The 17,957-nt window shown below is 38.4% G+C and overlaps 1 protein-coding gene and 1 pseudogene across 2 annotated transcripts in view; one reads left to right on the top strand and one right to left on the bottom strand.

Moving 5' to 3' along the window:
• Positions 1-17,957, top strand: part of ETFA (electron transfer flavoprotein subunit alpha) — an 86,202-nt gene that overhangs the window by 18,084 nt on the left and 50,161 nt on the right. For both annotated transcript variants that reach the window (XM_041742905.1, XM_041742904.1), the window contains exons 4-9: positions 7-89; positions 6,368-6,467; positions 7,958-8,068; positions 8,579-8,680; positions 9,024-9,092; positions 15,134-15,216. In XM_041742905.1, the coding sequence (XP_041598839.1) occupies positions 7-89; positions 6,368-6,467; positions 7,958-8,068; positions 8,579-8,680; positions 9,024-9,092; positions 15,134-15,216 (548 nt within the window). The remainder of the gene's footprint in view (positions 1-6; positions 90-6,367; positions 6,468-7,957; positions 8,069-8,578; positions 8,681-9,023; positions 9,093-15,133; positions 15,217-17,957) is intronic.
• Positions 106-4,275, bottom strand: LOC121484531 (annotated as a pseudogene).

Raw genomic sequence — 17,957 nt, 5'->3', positions numbered from 1 at the left:
TCTCAGAGGAACTGACGCCATTGATTTTGGCAACCCAGAAGCAGTTCAATTACACACACATCTGTGCTGGAGCATCTGCCTTTGGAAAGGTGAGAAGATCGAGAATGTGGAATCTGATGTCATTATTTCGATGGGTTAGATTTCATTGTGTTGAAAATGTGCAGCAGACTCTGTTTAGGTAGCTAATCCTGGCTTTCTGAATTAATATGATAGTTTTGCTAAAATCCTTTTAAGTCTCTTACAATTTCTGTAAAGATGCAATCTTTTCAAATTTTTCAGATTTTGTCACAGAGACAACTCTATTCTTTCAAGATTTTGTCATAATTTACTAGAACGCCACTTCCAGACTTTCAAATTTTCTCATTGAGAGAACTCTAGGATATTTTTAAAAATTACTTTTTCTTGAAAACAGTGTTGAACTGTGTGCATGTGAATGTCATTTATAGTGGTAACCCATCTTAAGCAATGGTTTATTTAAGTGGTTGATGGGTATTTACAAAGGCCAAATTCTATCTACTTGGGGAATTTGGAAGGGCTGTGTAGTAGTTGTAAACATCATTAGTGTAAAGAAAGCTGTAATCTGATCATGCGCATTGTGATATGTCTGGAGAAAGAATGTACTATCAGATGATTATCTGCATGAAGTTTTTTAAAAAAAGAGAGAAAGTAAGGGGAGCCCAAGAGAATTTGTCAGTGGGTTGTTCTTGCTTTCTGTGGACTTGGGTATTCTAGCTCCCTTTTCTTTTTACCCATTCTTAATAAGCTGCAAGTTTTAGTTTTACTTTTAAAGATTATAAATTAGGTTGTAAGCTGCAGGTTTTAGTTTTACTTTTAAAGATTATAAATTAGGTTGTACACAAATACATTTGTATTATAAAGGACACATATAGATAGTAGTATGCAGAGCAAGGTATCAAATTCCCCTTTTCTTCCTAACTGCCTCTTCCTAATTCAGAAGTATAGGTGTTAACAAATTGTACATTCTTTTAGTCTTCTTGCTGTGGATTTTGAAATTATAATACCCACACATCTTTTTTATTTACTTCTAAAATATATTAACATATCATGAATTGTTTTGTGACTGGTGGTTTTTACTTAAGAATGTATCTTGAAAATATTTGCTCATGTCTGTCTCATTTTCTATGGCTGTATAGCTTTTAGCTGTACATCTTTTTAGCCAAAGATGGACAGTTAGGTTATTTCTAATTTTTTACATTTATAAACCTGCTACAAAGGAAGAGTCCTTATACATACATCCTTATATACATATGCTGCTATTTACTTAGAATAGAGCTCTAGAAGTGAAATAGTTGGGTCAAAGACTGTGTGCTTTTAAAATTTTGATATATATTGCTAATTGCTGTCTTAAGAGGAGGTCTCAGGTTACATTCCATTAGTTGCATAAGAGAGTACCTTGCCAACATCTGGTATTTAAAATTTTAACATTTTTTCCTTCAATCTGATGGGTAAAAAACTCTATCTTTTTAAATTTTGCATTTATCTGATCATGAGATCAAATATCTTTTCATAAAGTTATGGTTTTTATTTCTTCTTTGAGTTTTCTCAATTTGACTTTATTTCCTTTTACTATAATAATTCTGATGTAATTGATTTTAAAATATGAGTTTGAGGAATAAGATATATCTTAAATCACTAATCATGTTGAGTGATGATAACTGTGAGCTTCCAAGACGTTGATCTCTTCTCTTACAAATGAGTAGTGTTTGGGAATATTTATTTGTGATGTGGTATTGCTTCTAGACCTGAATTACTGCAAACCATGTAGAGAACTTGCAGAATAACTCCTGTAAATTGCTGTAGTTTGTTTTTTACCTTTAGAATTATCAATTTGAACTCACTAAATTTTTTCTTTTAAAGTTAACAGAATTTCTAGGCAGTAACGAATATTCAGTCTACAATGTAAATTCATGAGTTTAATGAACAATTATCCTTTTATTATTAGGTTGTCATATTACAGACTATCATAAAGTTTTGTTTTTTTTTAATAGCATTTAGTAACTGATAAGTAAAATGGCTCCATAGACCTATATGACCTTCGGCTAGTCATTTTACCTTCCTGAAGTCTGTTTTTCCTTATATGTAAAATGATGCAGTTTGACCAAGTGATGTCCAAGGTCTACCAAGTAGAGATGTTAAAAAAAAGGAATGCGTTTCCAGAGTAAGGGTTGCCCTTACTCTGGAGAAGATTAAGTCAGAGGATTAACATCCAACTTTCTGTTATAGACCAGCATTGAACTAAAAGATCTTTGTGGACCATTCTGAGAGTTTTGATTCTGTGCTAGATGATTTAACCAATTTCATGAGTCTTGAGTTTGTGTTGACAATTCTTTTAAAAGATTATTAACCAAGAAAGGATGTTTGTTGCATCTAATTAGCTAGATTTTAATAGTCTGACTTTTTTTTTTTTGGCAGTGAATTTCCTTTAATCAAAGACAGCCATGACAAATTCATTAACTATCAAAAGCTACATTTTACTAAAAACAATCTGTCTTTAAAAATGTTTAATCATACAATATATACAATACATGCTGCTTCCCTTTTTGGATTTCACTATCCATCTGAGTCCTTTGCTGGCGTCAAGCGCTTAGCCTCTGCTGGCTCTGGCCTGAAGCAATCACAGGCTCTGATATCTCGAAGGTCTTCACAATCTCCTCCCAGTCACGGTAGCTCAAAGCTATAATTCCTTGATTCCTAATTTGGGTGTTTTGGTCAATTCCCTCACTTTCTTCATTAATATTAACAGGTTCTATTATTGGTAGTCAGTCTTGGTCAAGCTTTATTCTTGCAAACCATCCCTTATAATGAAGGAAACATGAAAGATGTTTTCCACTGTTCGGGGGAAAGAATGTGGATCAACCACAAAATCAAAGAACAACATAGGAGTATCGGGATCTTCTCGGAAATATGTCTGCAACAATCCCAAAATTCTTTCCACTTCTTTCTCTGTCGCTTCTTGATGTGATTCTTCCATTTCACTTAACTGGTCAGGCATTGTCTTCTATTCTGTAGTGGGACCTTTTCTTGGACGTTCACTTCGTGGCTTTGGCACAGGGAACTCTCCTTGTATTGAACCCAACGGAAAGTGGAATGTATGGGTTTTATTAAAGATGTTTTCTGCTGTTTTGCCTGATATTTTCCAGGAGTCATAGACTATGAATTCAAAATCAGAACTATCTTCATCACGGATGAGTTCTTCAGCTTCTAGTGGATTTACACCCATATGTGTCCATAGAGTTTCAACATATCTTAACATATCAAATGAGTTCAGATCAGAACACAGTGAAAGCTTTGCTTTCTCTTTGCCCAAATCTGAAGTCAAAACGAGAAACTGGGCATCTAGGACTGCTTCTCTTGCTCGGGACACTCCATTAAACAGAGTGTTGGCCTCTTCAAGGACCTCTGTTAATTTGTCTCTGGCATTCAGTATATCCTCCTGGTTTTCTCTAAGCCGCAGGAACTCTCAAAGGAGCCCGGCCTCCTCTCGCCTTCACCCAAGGGGCTTCTGGGCTCGTGCAGCCGCAGAGGAGCGCTCCTAACGGCGGCTCCCAAACTTTGCAAGCCCGGAGGCCCTGAGAGGGTGAGCTGGGCCCAAGTTTCCGAGTGGGTGGTGCGGGTGCGGTGCGGCCCGAGCGCCGGCGTTTCGGACAGCTCCCCGGAGGGACAGCTCCCCGGAGGCAGTCCCCGCCAAGGTCCCGCAGCGGGGCCACCCTGCGAGCAGACGCTCGGTCTGCTGTCTGCTCGCGGGCTGGGCCGCCGGGCCTGCTTAATAGTCTGACTTTAATTGCTGTGTTGTAACATACAAAATGTTTTGAAAACAAGGGTTAGTTACATAAGAGTAGCTGGTGTTGTAGTCTCTGAATGGGTTTGGAATGAGAAAGAGTCCATTAGGTGAAGCTAAGCAATCTGCTCTGTAACAGTCCTTTACCAACTGTGGTTTTGAGCTAGCACACTTTTATGCCGGTATGCTACAATTTAAAAATCTGTCATCTTGGGGATCCCTGGGTGGCGCAGTGGTTTGGCGCCTGCCTTTGGCCCAGGGCGCGATCCTGGAGACCCGGGATCGAATCCCACGTCGGGCTTCCGGTGCATGGAGCCTGCTTCTCCCTCTGCCTGTGTCTCTGCCTCTCTCTCTCTCCCCCTGTGTGACTATCATAAATAAATAAAAATTAAAAAAAAATTAAAAAAAAAATCTGTCATCTTTTTGCCTATGAAAAAACACCCTGACAGTTGTTGCCTTTCCTCCCCTGAAACCATGTGGTCAAGCCTGTTTGGATAGTGTAGAGGTAGATGTTTACCATCTACCTTCTCAGGATACTTAAATGAAGGATCAGACCTGGAGAAACATATGCCTCTAAGCATCCTGGCAAATCTTTTTCAAGGTGTGCTGAAATGAAACAAGGGATAATGGAAGTACAAAAGATACTAAGTTTCAAGCAATTTAGAAAGTTTAAGACTATAAAAAGAGACAGACTGTGTTTGTAAAAGAATTTGCTCAGCCAGGTGACAATATTCCAGTAGTATTCCCTGAATAGTTAAGGAAGGTGATTTCAGAAATGACTGCATGAAGCAGGCTTTAAGTACTGTCAAATTTGATTTCTTTTGAAAATAGGTATCTTCTAAAATTCTTATTTACCAAGTTAGAAGTATGTTTAATGGCACTTTGTTTTCCCAAACGCTTTATTTTTTGAGCGATCTTAATTTTTCTCATTGTGATTTTATAAACTGTGGTACTTTTCAGTAGCTCTCTGTCATGGTTAAAGGAGGCCTGCTATATAATGAAGATAAAAATAAACTGAAAATTAGGAAATCTTTCCTGTTGTAGCTATGACAGGTGGAAAATTGACTGATATAACACTTGTTAGTATCAGTATATATAGAACCACTTACTAGATAGAGGGTAGGAACACAAGAGGAATAGAAGACACAAACCTCTACCCTGGGGGTGCTTATAAGTTTACTTGAGGATCATTATATAGTATGTATATTAAAATTATTTTAAAACAAACTACATGTTAATGCAATTAAATAGTATAATTGTACATGCTTGTAGGAGGATACAGAATAAAGGAGTAATCTTGGGAGAAGTATTAGAGAACAAAGAGGGTTTGGGGACAGAATTCAGGAGAGGAACTTGAACACTGTTGCAGTGAGAGTTTGCTAGAGATGGTGTCATGTATCAAGTTCAGGAGATGCCATGGAGTAAGCTCTGTGTAGAAAGCAGTGTAGAATTCAGCTTTCCATTTGTTTGATAAAAGCAATGCGGGGCGCCTGTGTGGTTCAGTCGGTTAAGGAACTGGCTTAGGCTCAGATCACGATCTCAGGGTCCTGGGATGGAGCCCCCAGCTGGGCTCCCTGCTTGGCGAAGAGTCCACTTCTTCTTCCTCTGCTCCCCCCCCCCCCCCGCCCTCCTGGTGGGGGACACGTGTGCGACCTCTCTCTCTCAGATAAATAAATCTTAACTTGAAAAAGAAAGCAATACTTAACTTTTTGGATTACATTTAGGTGATAGAAACCTTTGAATCTAGAAAGTATGGACATTCTGTCTTCACTAAAATTCTGTTCTAGAGCCCTACCTAGGGTTTAGAATTGTAGACTAAAAGCTAGGAATTCTCTTTCTGTCATTGGTGAGGTGAAGTAACTGAGACCTGGGGATATTGTGGCTTTCCCAGAGATCTCTACTAGTGAGGGCAAAGTTATCACACATACCTATGTCAGAGAGATGTTGTATGCATATACAAGGAAAAGCATTTACATTAATTTTGTTGCTCCTGTATGTATTATACAGGCTGTGCTTCACCTTTCTCATTCTTGTTTGTTTTATGGTTACATAGGATTCCATGATATAGATGAGGTATAACTAAGAAGCCTGTCCTCTGTTGATGGGTATTTAGGTTAGTTTTGATCTTTTTGATTTAATATTGATTTTTAATAAGACGAAATGTCTGCTTTGAGATTTTTTCTTTCATATATATTAAGTAAATATATACATGTATAATCTTTTTTAGTACTTGAGAATTTTATTACTCTTTTAAATATTTTTCTGTTTTACCTAAATTCAGTAATCCAAGATGGTCATACTTTGTGAGTGATGTTCATTAAAGCAAATATTGTATCTTATAATTCAACATACTGAGTTAAGATGGTTTATTACTTTATAATTCATAAAACTCTTAATCTCAAAGACTATCCAAAAAGCTTGAAGTTGTGGTATGTCTAAAGATGCATATGAAATAAAAAATATTTGAATTAAAATTTCTACAGAATATGCATTTAGAAAATGTTAGTGTCGATAGTTGATAGCCATCTGTAAGTGTGTATGTGTGTAATTCACTATTTTTGCTTTTAGAACCTTTTGCCCAGAATAGCAGCCAAACTTGATGTTGCCCCAATTTCTGACATCATTGCAATCAAGTCTCCTGACACATTTGTGAGAACTATTTATGCAGGTGAGTACCCAAGGAAAAGAATTAATCAACCTGTTAACTTTTCATGAATTTTAAAAGCAGAAATTAATTTGAAGATAGGATTTTATTTTATTTTCTTTTTTTCTTTTTTTGAAGATAGGATTTTAAACAGGTCATACACTTGCTTTAAATGGACCATCTTAAACTTTTTTTTTTTTTTTTTTTAAAGATTTTATTTATTTATTCATGAGAGACAGAGAGAGGCAGAGACATAGGCAGAGGGAGAGGCAGGCTCCATGCAGGGAGCCCAATGTGGGACTCGATCTCAGGACCCCAGGATCATGCCCTGCGCTGAAGGCAGATGCTTAACCGCTGAGCCACCCAGGCGTCCCTAAGGTTTTTGAGAAAAATCTTAATCTTAGAATTGCTTCTAGACCATGACATGAAATTTTTTTTAATAGATTCAGAGCACAGTTCTTTCCTGCTTATTCAGTTTATAGAGGGATGAGATTTTTCCAGTCATCAATAAAAATTAGATTCATTATTCAATATATTTTGTAAGTGGCACCTGAGTTTTTTTTTTTTTAATTTTTATTTATTTATGATAGTCACAGAGAGAGAGAGGCAGAGACACAGGCAGAGGGAGAAGCAGGCCCCATGCACCGGGAGCCAGACATGGGATTCGATCCCGGGTCTCCAGGATCGCGCCCTGGGTCAAAGGCAGGCGCTAAACCGCTGCGCCACCCAGGGATCCCTGGCACCTGAGTTTTAAAGCAAAACTTTAACTTAAAAAAATATATAGTATTCTTAATTTTCACAGCTTCTACTCCGTTTCCATCTGCATTAGGAAATTCATTTCAGTGTCTCTAGTTGATCTTTTGTAAGCCCACTGGTCCCTAGTGGGGCTAGAGAAGGCAGTGAACTCTTTGTTCTTTCTGAGTGCAGTTGTGTGTTTCAATTTAATGGTCAATTCTCAAATTAGATCTTTCATCTTTAGTAGAGTTAGGGGAAATATTGGTGAAGTTTAGGTCACTCTTATGTGATTGCTAATCCATAATAAATGTCTTAAATTCTTTTAAAATCCTGGCATATCACACCTCTTGTTCTTTATGCCCTATCATGTTTTCATTTATTTTCCTCTTTTAGCAAGCCTAGTAGCTGCATTCTCATATTGTTGAGTTACTTTTTTTTTTTTTTTTTTTTTATTGTTGAGTTACTAACTGTGTTTTTGGAGAAGGAAGCTTTTGTCTATATTCCTTTTAGGAAGAGTATGCCTTATTAGTGTGGCTGCCTAGGTTATTCCAATTTCTTGTTTCCAGGAACCCTTGTCCTACTTTAAAAATACCCAAGGTTATACAAATAACTACTGATAACGTTTCTTTAATGTTATTGTACTTTTTTGTGTACTTAGTAGAGGTAGAAAACAACTGGTCCACAGTTATTTATTTCTTCTTTTCATGAAGTAAATTCTGAACCTCAAAGGAATACTTGCCTTCCATGGGTGATTTTTAAAAAATAAATGTGTATTTCAGGAAATGCTTTATGTACAGTGAAGTGCGATGAGACCGTGAAGGTGTTTTCTGTCCGAGGAACATCTTTTGAAGCTGCAGCAACAAGTGGAGGTAGTGCCAGTTCAGAAAAGGGTGAGTGTTCATTTGAAGTTTTTTGTTTGGTTTTGTTTCTTGGTTTTTAGTTCACTGATTATATTAGGATAAGAGATGGCCTCTGGTTAAATTTCTAATGCAGACTGTCTGAGAGCTCAGTCTAAATAATATTTCCAAGCATTCCAAAAATAAGAAATATTTATAATACGCCTTTATCATATAATTTTTGGTACTAGGATAGATCAAAGGGGTGTTTAGTTTTACTTTCTCTTATTGTTTCCTATTATAATACTTGAGAGACTTGTTATAATAATAAAAGAATGTAATTACTAGTGAATGTAGAGAGGGTGTTATTCTTTAATATTTATAGATATCTTACTTGGACCTCATAGAGGGTTATTCCAGTTTAAAATTAGAAGCACAAAAAATTCACAGCAACTAACAAGCTTAAATTTCATGGAATTAATTCTTTATGTGTTTCTCTTAAAAGTTACTGTTACTGAATTTTAACTCCCAGCCATTGTTTGTTATCTGTATCAATGTACACAGCATCAAGTACTTCCTCAGTGGGGATAGCAGAATGGCTTGACCAGAAATTAACAAAAAGTGATCGACCAGAGCTAACTGGTGCCAAAGTGGTGGTATCTGGTGGTAAGTGGAATATTGTAATTTATTAATTTTAAAAGATGTTGTATACTTAAAAATACTTTGATTTTATTAGTGTTTATTATAGAGGAGCACAGATTTTTTTTTTTTCCAGATGTAAGAAGTAGATAAGTTGCAAGTATTATTCCGATTTTACCAATTAGGAAAATGAAACCATGAGCTTAATAACCTAGTTTGGGCTCTCAGATGCACATCGGTGTGGCTAGCACCAGGGGGAGCATGGCACAAGTCATCTCCATAGCTGTATAGAATGGAGTTTATGTTTCCATTATAGATTGGGGTTTAAAAGTTTACTTAATTTGTTGTTTCTTTTTCCCAACTTAATAAGGTCGGGGTTTGAAGAGTGGAGAGAACTTTAAGTTGTTATATGATTTGGCAGATCAACTACATGCTGCAGGTAAAGTTATTTTCTTGAGTAAAAAATTACTCCCTTTTTGTTGGAAGTATTTTTTCTAACTTCATTTATATGTGAGTCACTCAAGGCTGCAGATTAGCTTTATTTGATTTTCAAATTTTCTCTCTGAAACGATTTTTCTTAGTCTCCAGGTAGAGGGTATAGCATTCAGTGCAGAGAGGGTCCCTTGTGCTTTTTTATTGTTTATGTGACACTATATTTGCAAAACCTTTGTTGTTTTTCCATTAAAAAAATAAATAAATAAAGGGATCCCTGGGTGGCGCAGCGGTTTAGCGCCTACCTTTGGCCCAGGGCGCGATCCTGGAGACCCGGAATCGAATCCCACGTCGGGCTCCCGGTGCATGGAGCCTGCTTCTCCCTCTGCCTATGTCTCTGCCTGTCTCTCTCTCTCTCTGTGACTATCATAAAAAAAAATTAAAAAAAAATGAAATGTCAGCTTCAGTACCTCCTTCAGATTCAGGAATGCCATTGTTTTTTCTCTTTATTGGTAGTGTAATATAAATCTCTCATAAAAATAGAAATTAACATTATTTAAAAATTATAGTTAATCATTTATAGGAAAGATAGGACGTATTAAAAATGTACTGATGAGAGTGGAATGGTTTTTGAAAAATCAGAATTGGAAATTTTTTTAAATTATAGAACTATTACATGAATATATTCTTTTTACAATGGGGCTCCTGGGGGCGGGGCTCTGTTGGTTAAGCATCCAACTTTTGATTTTGGCTCAGGTCATGATCTCAGGATTGTGAGATCAAGCCTTGTGTCAGGCTCCAAGCTGGGCATAGGGTCTGCTTAAGATTTTCATTCTCTCTCTCTCTCTCTCTCTCTCTCTCCCTCCCCGACTCCGCCTCTCTAAAAAAAAGTCTCCATTCTTTTCTTTCTTCCCCCTTTTAGGAGTTTTGTTATAACTTTCTAGGTTATGCTTTTATCTGAATGAAGGCATGGTATTGACTCTATAATCAGATGGTTTTATTTGAGGGTGTTTATTTCATTCATTTATCCTTTTAAGTTTTTTTTTTTTTTTTAATTAAAGATTTTACTTATCTATTCATGAGAGACAGAGAGAAGCAGAGACATAGGCAGAGGGAGAAGCAGGTTCCTCGCTGGGAGCCCGATCCTGGGACTCTGGGATCATGTTCTGAGCCAAAGGCAGATGCTCAACTACTGAACCACCCAGGTGTCCCTAAGACTTTATGTTTTTGAGAGAGCAAGAGACACAGAAGGCACAAGTAGGGAGAGGGGCAGAGGGAGAGGGAGAAGCGAGCTCTCCACTGAGCAGGGAGCCTAATGTGGGGGTCGTTCCCAGGACCCTGGGATCATGACCTGAACCGAAGGCAGAAGCTTAACTGATTGAGCCACCCAGGTGCCCCTCATTCACTTATTCTTTAATTGAACAAATTTTTTTTTTTTAATTTTTATTTATTTATGATAGGCACACAGTGAGAGAGAGAGAGAGAGAGGCAGAGACACAGGCAGAGGGAGAAGCAGGCTCCATGCACTGGGAGCCTGACATGGGATTCGATCCCGAGTCTCCAGGATCGCGCCCTGGGCCAAAGGCAGGCGCCAAACCGCTGCGCCACCCAGGGATCCCTAATTGAACAAATGTTTATTGAGTGTCTGCCATATGTCAGGTATTATTTTAGGAATTGGGAAATGGCAGTGAGCAAAAATAAGCAAAGTCTCTGCCCTTGCGGAAGTTAAATTTGTATTTGGGTGAGACTAGACTTGTATTAGTTTCCTGTGGGTACTGTAACAAATTGCTGTAAACTCGGGTGGCTTAAAACAACAGAAAATTAATCCCATACAGTTCTAGAGGCCAGAGTATGTTGAAATTACAGTGTTGGCAGGACCACACTCTGGGAGCAAATCTGTTCATTTACAGTATTTAGAGGCTGCCCCAACATTCCTAGGCATGTGGCTGCATCACTCCAGTCTCTGCATCTGTCTTCATATCACCTTCTTCTCTGTATATCTGTATCAAATCTCCTTCTGTATCCCTCTTATAAGAATACATGTGATGACATTTAGGGACAACTTAGATAATTGAGGATAAGCACCCTCTCTTAAGATCCTTAACTTTATATCTGCTGCCATGTTGGTAATATAAATTCTGGGAATTAGAAAGTGAATATATCTTCGGAGGGGCCATTTTTCTGCCAACCATAGATACAAAACACAATAAATTAGTAAATAATAAATAAATTAGGATGTTAGAGGGTAAAATGCTATGAAGAGGAGGAGGAGTTTGGAGATGGAGATTTTTCTAGTTGAGTGTGATGGAGCTTGGAGAGGGAGGATGCAGTTTTAAGTAAGATAGTCAGAGGAGGTCTTAAAAAGGAGACAACTGAACAAAGGTTTGATGGAGGTGAGGAAGCAAGCCCTGAGGAGATCTGAGAGAGAGAGAATGTTTCAGGTAGAGGGACCAGTAAAGTACAAAGAGTCCAACTAAGGGAGAAGTGTGTTTGGTTTATGTGACGAATAGCAAGGAGGCCAGTGTGGCTGGAATAGAAAGTACAAAAAGGGAGAGTAGTAAGAGATAAGAGTGGGAGTAATAGACCAGACCACACAGGGCATTGCATGCCTTCGTAGAGAGATTGCTTTTCTCTGGATAAAATGGGAAACCATTGAAAGATTTGAGTAGAAGAGTCACATGACCTGACACTCAAGCTGCGATTTTGAGCATAGAATGTAGGGGATTATGTGCATTAACAGGAAGATCAATTAGGAGGCTATTTTAATCCTTCAGGTGAGAGATACTAGTGGTTTGGACCAGGTTAGTAGCAGTAGATGTGGGGAGAAGTAGTATTAGGATATATATTGTTGAAAAAAAAAAAAAGAGGATATATAGTTGAAGGTAAAGAAACGCTCGGATTTCTTGACAGATGGGTTATATGTATGATGAGGGAGAGTTTTTATTTGGCAGTTGGTAGGAAGAAGTTACTATTAGCTGAGATGGTCAAGACCCCAAGCACAGGTTCCAGGGAGAGATCAGGAATTGTTTTGGGCATATTAAGTTTTGCACTAACAGTAAACATACAGGTAGAGATGTCTGTTAAACTGTTGGCATTAGAACGTGGAATTCATTGGAGAACTTTGGGCTGGAGAATAAATTTGGGAATCAGTTGCGTTTCGGTGGTATTTGAAGCCATGAAACTGGATGGCATCACCAAGGAAGTGAGTGTAAATTAAAAAAAAAAAAAGGTCCCAGGAGCCCTAGAGACTCTTGATAGAGGAGAAGGAGAGAAAGAAGACCAAAAAGGAGTGGTATGTAAGGCAGGAAAACCAGAACAGAGAGCATGATATTTTGGAATCCAAGTGAAGTGTTTTTGTCAAATACTGTAATAGATCAAGGAAGATGAGGACATAAAGTGACTAATTGATTTATCTACTTAGAGGTCACTGGCTAAACAGTTTTAGGGGAGTAGTGGGGGCAAAATCTTGAGTGGAATGGATTTAAAAGAATAGTCCAACGTAGTCATTACATGATTGCATTCACTTTATGATAAGCCATTGAGTATTACATTTGTGATTTGAATAAATAAAAAAAAAAAAAAAAAAAAAAAAAAAAAAAAAAAAAAAATAAATTTGTGATTTGTATGTGTTTCTGTATATGTGTTGTGGTTTAATAAAGAAGTTTTTAGAGGGGCACCTGGGTGGCTCAGTCGGTTAAGCATCTGCCTTCAGCTCAGGTCATGATCCCAGAGTTCTGAGATTGAGTCCCACATTTGGCTCCCTGCTTGGTGGGGAGTCTGCTTCTCCCTATGCCCTCCTCTGCTCATGGTCTCTCTCTCTCTCTCTCTCTCATATCTTTTTAAAAGAAAAGTTTTTAGAAACAGATTGGGGGGCCTGGAATTGGAATCAGACAATTGGAATCAGACATTTTGCTATATGAGAAAACAGAGAAATGAACAGTATTTAGGGGAGAATGGGACCAACAGCATACTTCTGTGCTGATGGGAATGCTCCAGTGAGAGGGAAAAATTAATTACATAGGAGAGGGAAGGGAGAGTTGCTGGAGTGATGTCCTTAATGAGGCAAAGAAGTATATGGACCAGGTTAATGTGTATGTTAGTTGGAACATGTGAAAATTTGCTTGTGGTGATTTCAATTTCTTAAGTGAAATAGGAAGCAAGGTCATCAGCTGAATGGGGTGTTAGAGTATTGGAAGGTGTGAGAGAAGAAAAGATACGAAATTATAGTTCAGGAAACAGAATGAAGGCCTATTTATTTATAGTAAAACCCAGTTAACACAGCTTAGTGTTGGTGTTTTTCTCCAATTATGCTGAACTACAGGGGGCCAGGTATAGAAAAGGTATCGAGATTGCTTAATCAGTTAACCAGAGATAGAGGTTTTTCTAGTTGAGTGTGATGGTGAAGGCAAGGAGATTGAAGGCATAGGCATTGATCATAGAATTTAAGCCAGGTAAACAGGAGACAACATAGTGGGAGAGAGGGACAGTGAATAAAATATAGATCCTGGAGCGCCTGGGTGGCTCAGTCAGTTGAGTTGTCTGCCTTTGGCTCAGGCCATAATCCCAGGGTCCTGGGATTGAGCCCTGGCATCAGGCTCCTTGCTCAGCAGGGAGTCTGCTTCTCCCCCTCCCACCCCTGTCATGTATTTGCTCACTCTCTCTGCTTTCTCTTTCAGTTAAATAAATAAAAGCTTAATAAAAAAAAAAAAAGAAAGAAAGAAATACAGATCCCAGTGAGGTCAGAGGATTGTTGGGAGTTGGGTGCTAAAGGAGTGAGCCAGAAAGAGTAAGTCACAGAGAGACAGTGGAAATTGAGATTGTCAAGGGATATTGGTAATGGAAAGGTTGGGGATCTGACCGTGGGTGTGGCTGAGGACACAGATGACTGGAACAGAGTTATTGAAGGAACTATGAGGCCAGGTGTTGAAATATCTGAGAATTAAGACTAGTATTGGAGAAAGTGGCAATGGCCCAGAAGCTAAAAGTCATTGAGAAATGAAGGGGCTTGGCTTGTGGTTAATAGCTGACAAAGCAATAAATGGGTGACATGATCTGATGATGTGAGATTCGCAGCTGAAAGCTTTTAAGGAGGAAGGAGGGAGAACTTCCTGAAGGTGTAAATGAAGAGTCCCATCTCCATGCCCAGCCTTATAAAGATGGTGGCAGAAAAGAGCAACATCTGTTGGAGAGAACTGCAGGGGAATCATTGTCCTCAGGGAGCATCTACATAAGTGGGAAGATGGGTGTACATTAGGGAGCATGCAGGGCATTCAGAGATTAGTCTGTGGATTATGAAGGATAACCTTGGAGTCTGGGCCTTATTGTAGTGATTGAAGTAAGTAAAGAGCAGGATGTGACCAGTTGTCACTCAGGTAGTATTGAGACTGCACGGTAGGAGGCAGTACGGAGTGCTGTCTGTGGCTTCTTCATGTCCCCTCTAGATGAAGGTGAAGAGGACCTGAGGCTCCTTCTTTTTTTTTTTTTTTGAGGCTCCTTCTTGAACCCTGCTGTGAGAGGGGCGACCTTACTCCAAGTACAGGGCGCCTTGTTCACTCCTGCTGAAGGAGGATAGAAGGCTACTTAACTTCTCTTTTTTTTTAGATAGTGTAACTTGTTATGTGTAACTTGTATTTATTTATTTTTTTGTAACTTGTCTTTAATCATAAGAGATAATGATACCATAGTACCTTCAAGAGTTGTGAAGTTATTGCCTAAAGAATCATTGTATAATGGCATGCCAGGTTATAGTGTATGTTTTATGAATGCCTGGATACCTTTTTGATAAAGCAAGCAGAAGACTTCAGCCAAATTTAAAATCTTAAATCCTTGGGTATAAGTAGAAGGCATTTCTTGAAGTTTTGTGTATAAAATGCACTAGTACTTCATTTTAGAATTCTTGATCCCTGATAAGATTTTTTTTTTTTAAATAAGGGCTTTATAAAATAAATTCTGATTGTACTTACCAGTGCCTTTGTATATAGTAGTGAATATCACAGCCAGCAGACTAACAGAGCTTAAAAAAAATGACAAATATGTTTTCCCCTCTAGTTGGTGCTTCTCGTGCTGCTGTTGATGCTGGCTTTGTTCCCAATGACATGCAAGTTGGACAGACGGGAAAAATAGTAGCACCAGTAAGTATTGCGATAAAATATGATGCCATGCAAAAAAAAAAATTTTTTTTTAAGATTTTATTTATTCATGAGATAGAGGCAGAGACACAGGCTGAGTGAGAAGCAGGCTCCATGCAGGGAGCCCGATGTGGGACTTGATCCCAGAACCCCAGGATCACGCCCTGAGCCAAAGGCAGGAGCTCAACCGCTGAGCCACTCAGGTGTCCTGCTATGCAAAATTCTATGGGGATAAAAACCAGATCGGATTGAATAGCCATCTCATTACTTAGTGTATTATTAGTGTATTATTTAGTGTACATTAAGATATTATTTAGTGTATCTGAGGAGTTTGCCATTACCATGGTGAATGTCCTCCTCGCAGGGTCTGTGGATTTCTTGGTCTCAGTAAAATGCGTAGCAGTTCTTAAATCCAGCATTGACTTTGAGAATTTTTTTTAAAGATTTATTTTTATTTATTTATGATAGAGAGAGAGAGAGAGAGGCAGAGACACACAGGCAGAGGGAGAAGCAGGCTCCATGCAGGGAGCCCGACGCGGGACTCGATCCCGGGACTCTAGGATCGCGCCCTGGGCCAAAGGCAGGTGTGAAACCGCTGAACCACCCAGGGATCCCCTTTGAGATTTTTTTTTTTAAGTTTTTATTTAAATTCCATTATCTTGCAGTGCCTTGGTGGCTCAGTTGGTTAAGTGTCTGACTCTTAATTTTAGCTCAGGTCATGATCTCACATGAGTTTGAGCCCTGTGTTGTGTTCTGTGCTGGGCCTGGAGCCTGCTTGGAATTCTTTCTCTCTCCCACTTTATCTACCCCTCCTCATTCTCTTTTCCCCTCTATAAAAAAAAAAAAAAAAAAAAAAATCCAGTGTCTTTTGGATTTCTTAAGAACATTGGCAAATTCATATCATAGGGGCACCTGGGTGGCTCAGTTGGTTAAGCATCTGCCTTTGGCTCAGGTCACGATCCCAGGGTCCCAGGATCAAGCCCAGCATTGGGCTCTTTGCTCAGCGGGGAGTTTGCTTCTCTCTTTCCCTCTCTGTCTCAAATAAATAAATAAAATCTTAGGAAAAAAAATTCATACCATAACACCAAATATAAAGTTGGTAAAAATAACATTTTATTAGTAAAGGATTTTATAAGTTCACATTAACGTTTATTTACCATAAAACCTATTTATTATAATATTAATAGAAACAGTTTGTATTATAGTGAACATAGAATCTTGAAATCAGGAGCTATGAATCATAGTTGTCTTATCCTGAACACCTAGTTTATCTGTTATTTTGTGTAGCTGCATGAAATACAGAAAATTCTTTTTTTTTTTTAAGATTTTATTTATTTATTCATGAGAGGCACAGAGAGAAAGAGAGAGGCAGAGACACAGGCAGAGGGAGAAGCAGGCTTCATGCAGGGAGCCTGACATGGGACTTGATCCTGGGACTCCAGGATCACGCCCTGGACCAAAGGCTGTGCTAAACTGCTGAGCCACCCGGGCTGCTCCCCTCCTCCCCTTTTTAAGATTTTATTTTAAAAAATATTTTTATTTATTTGAGAGAGATAGAACATGAGTTGGGGGAGGAGGACAGGGAGAGGGAGAAGCAGACTCTCCATTGAGCCATCCAGTCGTCCCTATATTGAAAACTTTAAAGACTTTTTAAAATATAAATCATATAATCCCCAGAGATTCTGATTCATTAACTCTGAGTTTGGCCTGGTCATGTATCTACGTATGTATTTGTGTGTGTGTGTGTGTGTGTGTGTTTAAGCTTTAAAACTCCTGAAGCAATCAGGTGCTTAGGTGGCTCAGTGGTTAGGCATCTGCCTTAGGCTCAGGTCATAACCCTGAGGTCCCAGGATCAAGCCCTAGGGCTCCCTGCTCAGTGGGCACTCCGATTCTCCCTCTGCCTTTTCTCCCGCTTATGCATGCGCGCTCTCTCTCTCTCTCTCTCTCAAATAAATAAAAGCTTTAAAAAAAAACCTTTTGAAGCCATCTAGGGGCAACTGGGTGGCTGAATTGTTTAAACATCTCTTGGTTTTGGTGCAAATCATGATTTTTAGGGTTGTGAGATCAAGAGTACGGAGTCCAGTTCCGCCCTGAGCATGGAGCCTGCTTAAGATTCTCCCTCTCTGTCTTCCTCTCCTCCTCCCCTGCATGCTCTCTCGCTCTCTAAAAAAAACAAAACTCAAAAAATCTTTTTTGAAACAATCTCAAGTATACAGAAAACTTGGAAGTACAGAATTTTCTTTTCTATAATTAAATCTAATTTATATTATATAATTACATAGTTATAATATATGAGCTTCTTGTGAGGTGTGTTTTACAAATATTTTCTCCCAAACTGTGGCTTGCCTGTTTGTTTTCTTAATGGTATCAAGTTGAGGAACTTCCCTTCTGTTCCAGTTTTGTTGAGAGTTGTTACCATGAGTGGTTGTTGAATTTTGTCAAATGTTTTTCTCCATTTGTTGAAATGATCGTTTGTTTTTTCCTCCTATATCTTGTTAATATGATGAATTGCATTGTTTGATTTTTGAATGTTAGAGTACTGTGAGTTACCGTGATAAACCCTACTTAATCATGTATCATTTTAATATATTGCTGGTTTTGATTGACTGGCATTGTATTAAAGATTTGGGGGTCTGTCTTGATCAAAATAATCTGTAACTTCTTTTAAAAACATAGTTATCTAATTTTGGCATCCACATTATGTTGACTTCATAAAACGGGTTGAAAGATATTCCTTACTGCTC

This window comes from Vulpes lagopus, chromosome 2 (genome assembly GCF_018345385.1).
Source record: "Vulpes lagopus strain Blue_001 chromosome 2, ASM1834538v1, whole genome shotgun sequence".
Classification (NCBI taxonomy): Eukaryota; Metazoa; Chordata; class Mammalia; order Carnivora; family Canidae; genus Vulpes; species Vulpes lagopus.
The sequence above is the reverse complement of the archived record's forward strand: the minus strand, read 5'-3'. Positions and strand labels throughout refer to the sequence as shown.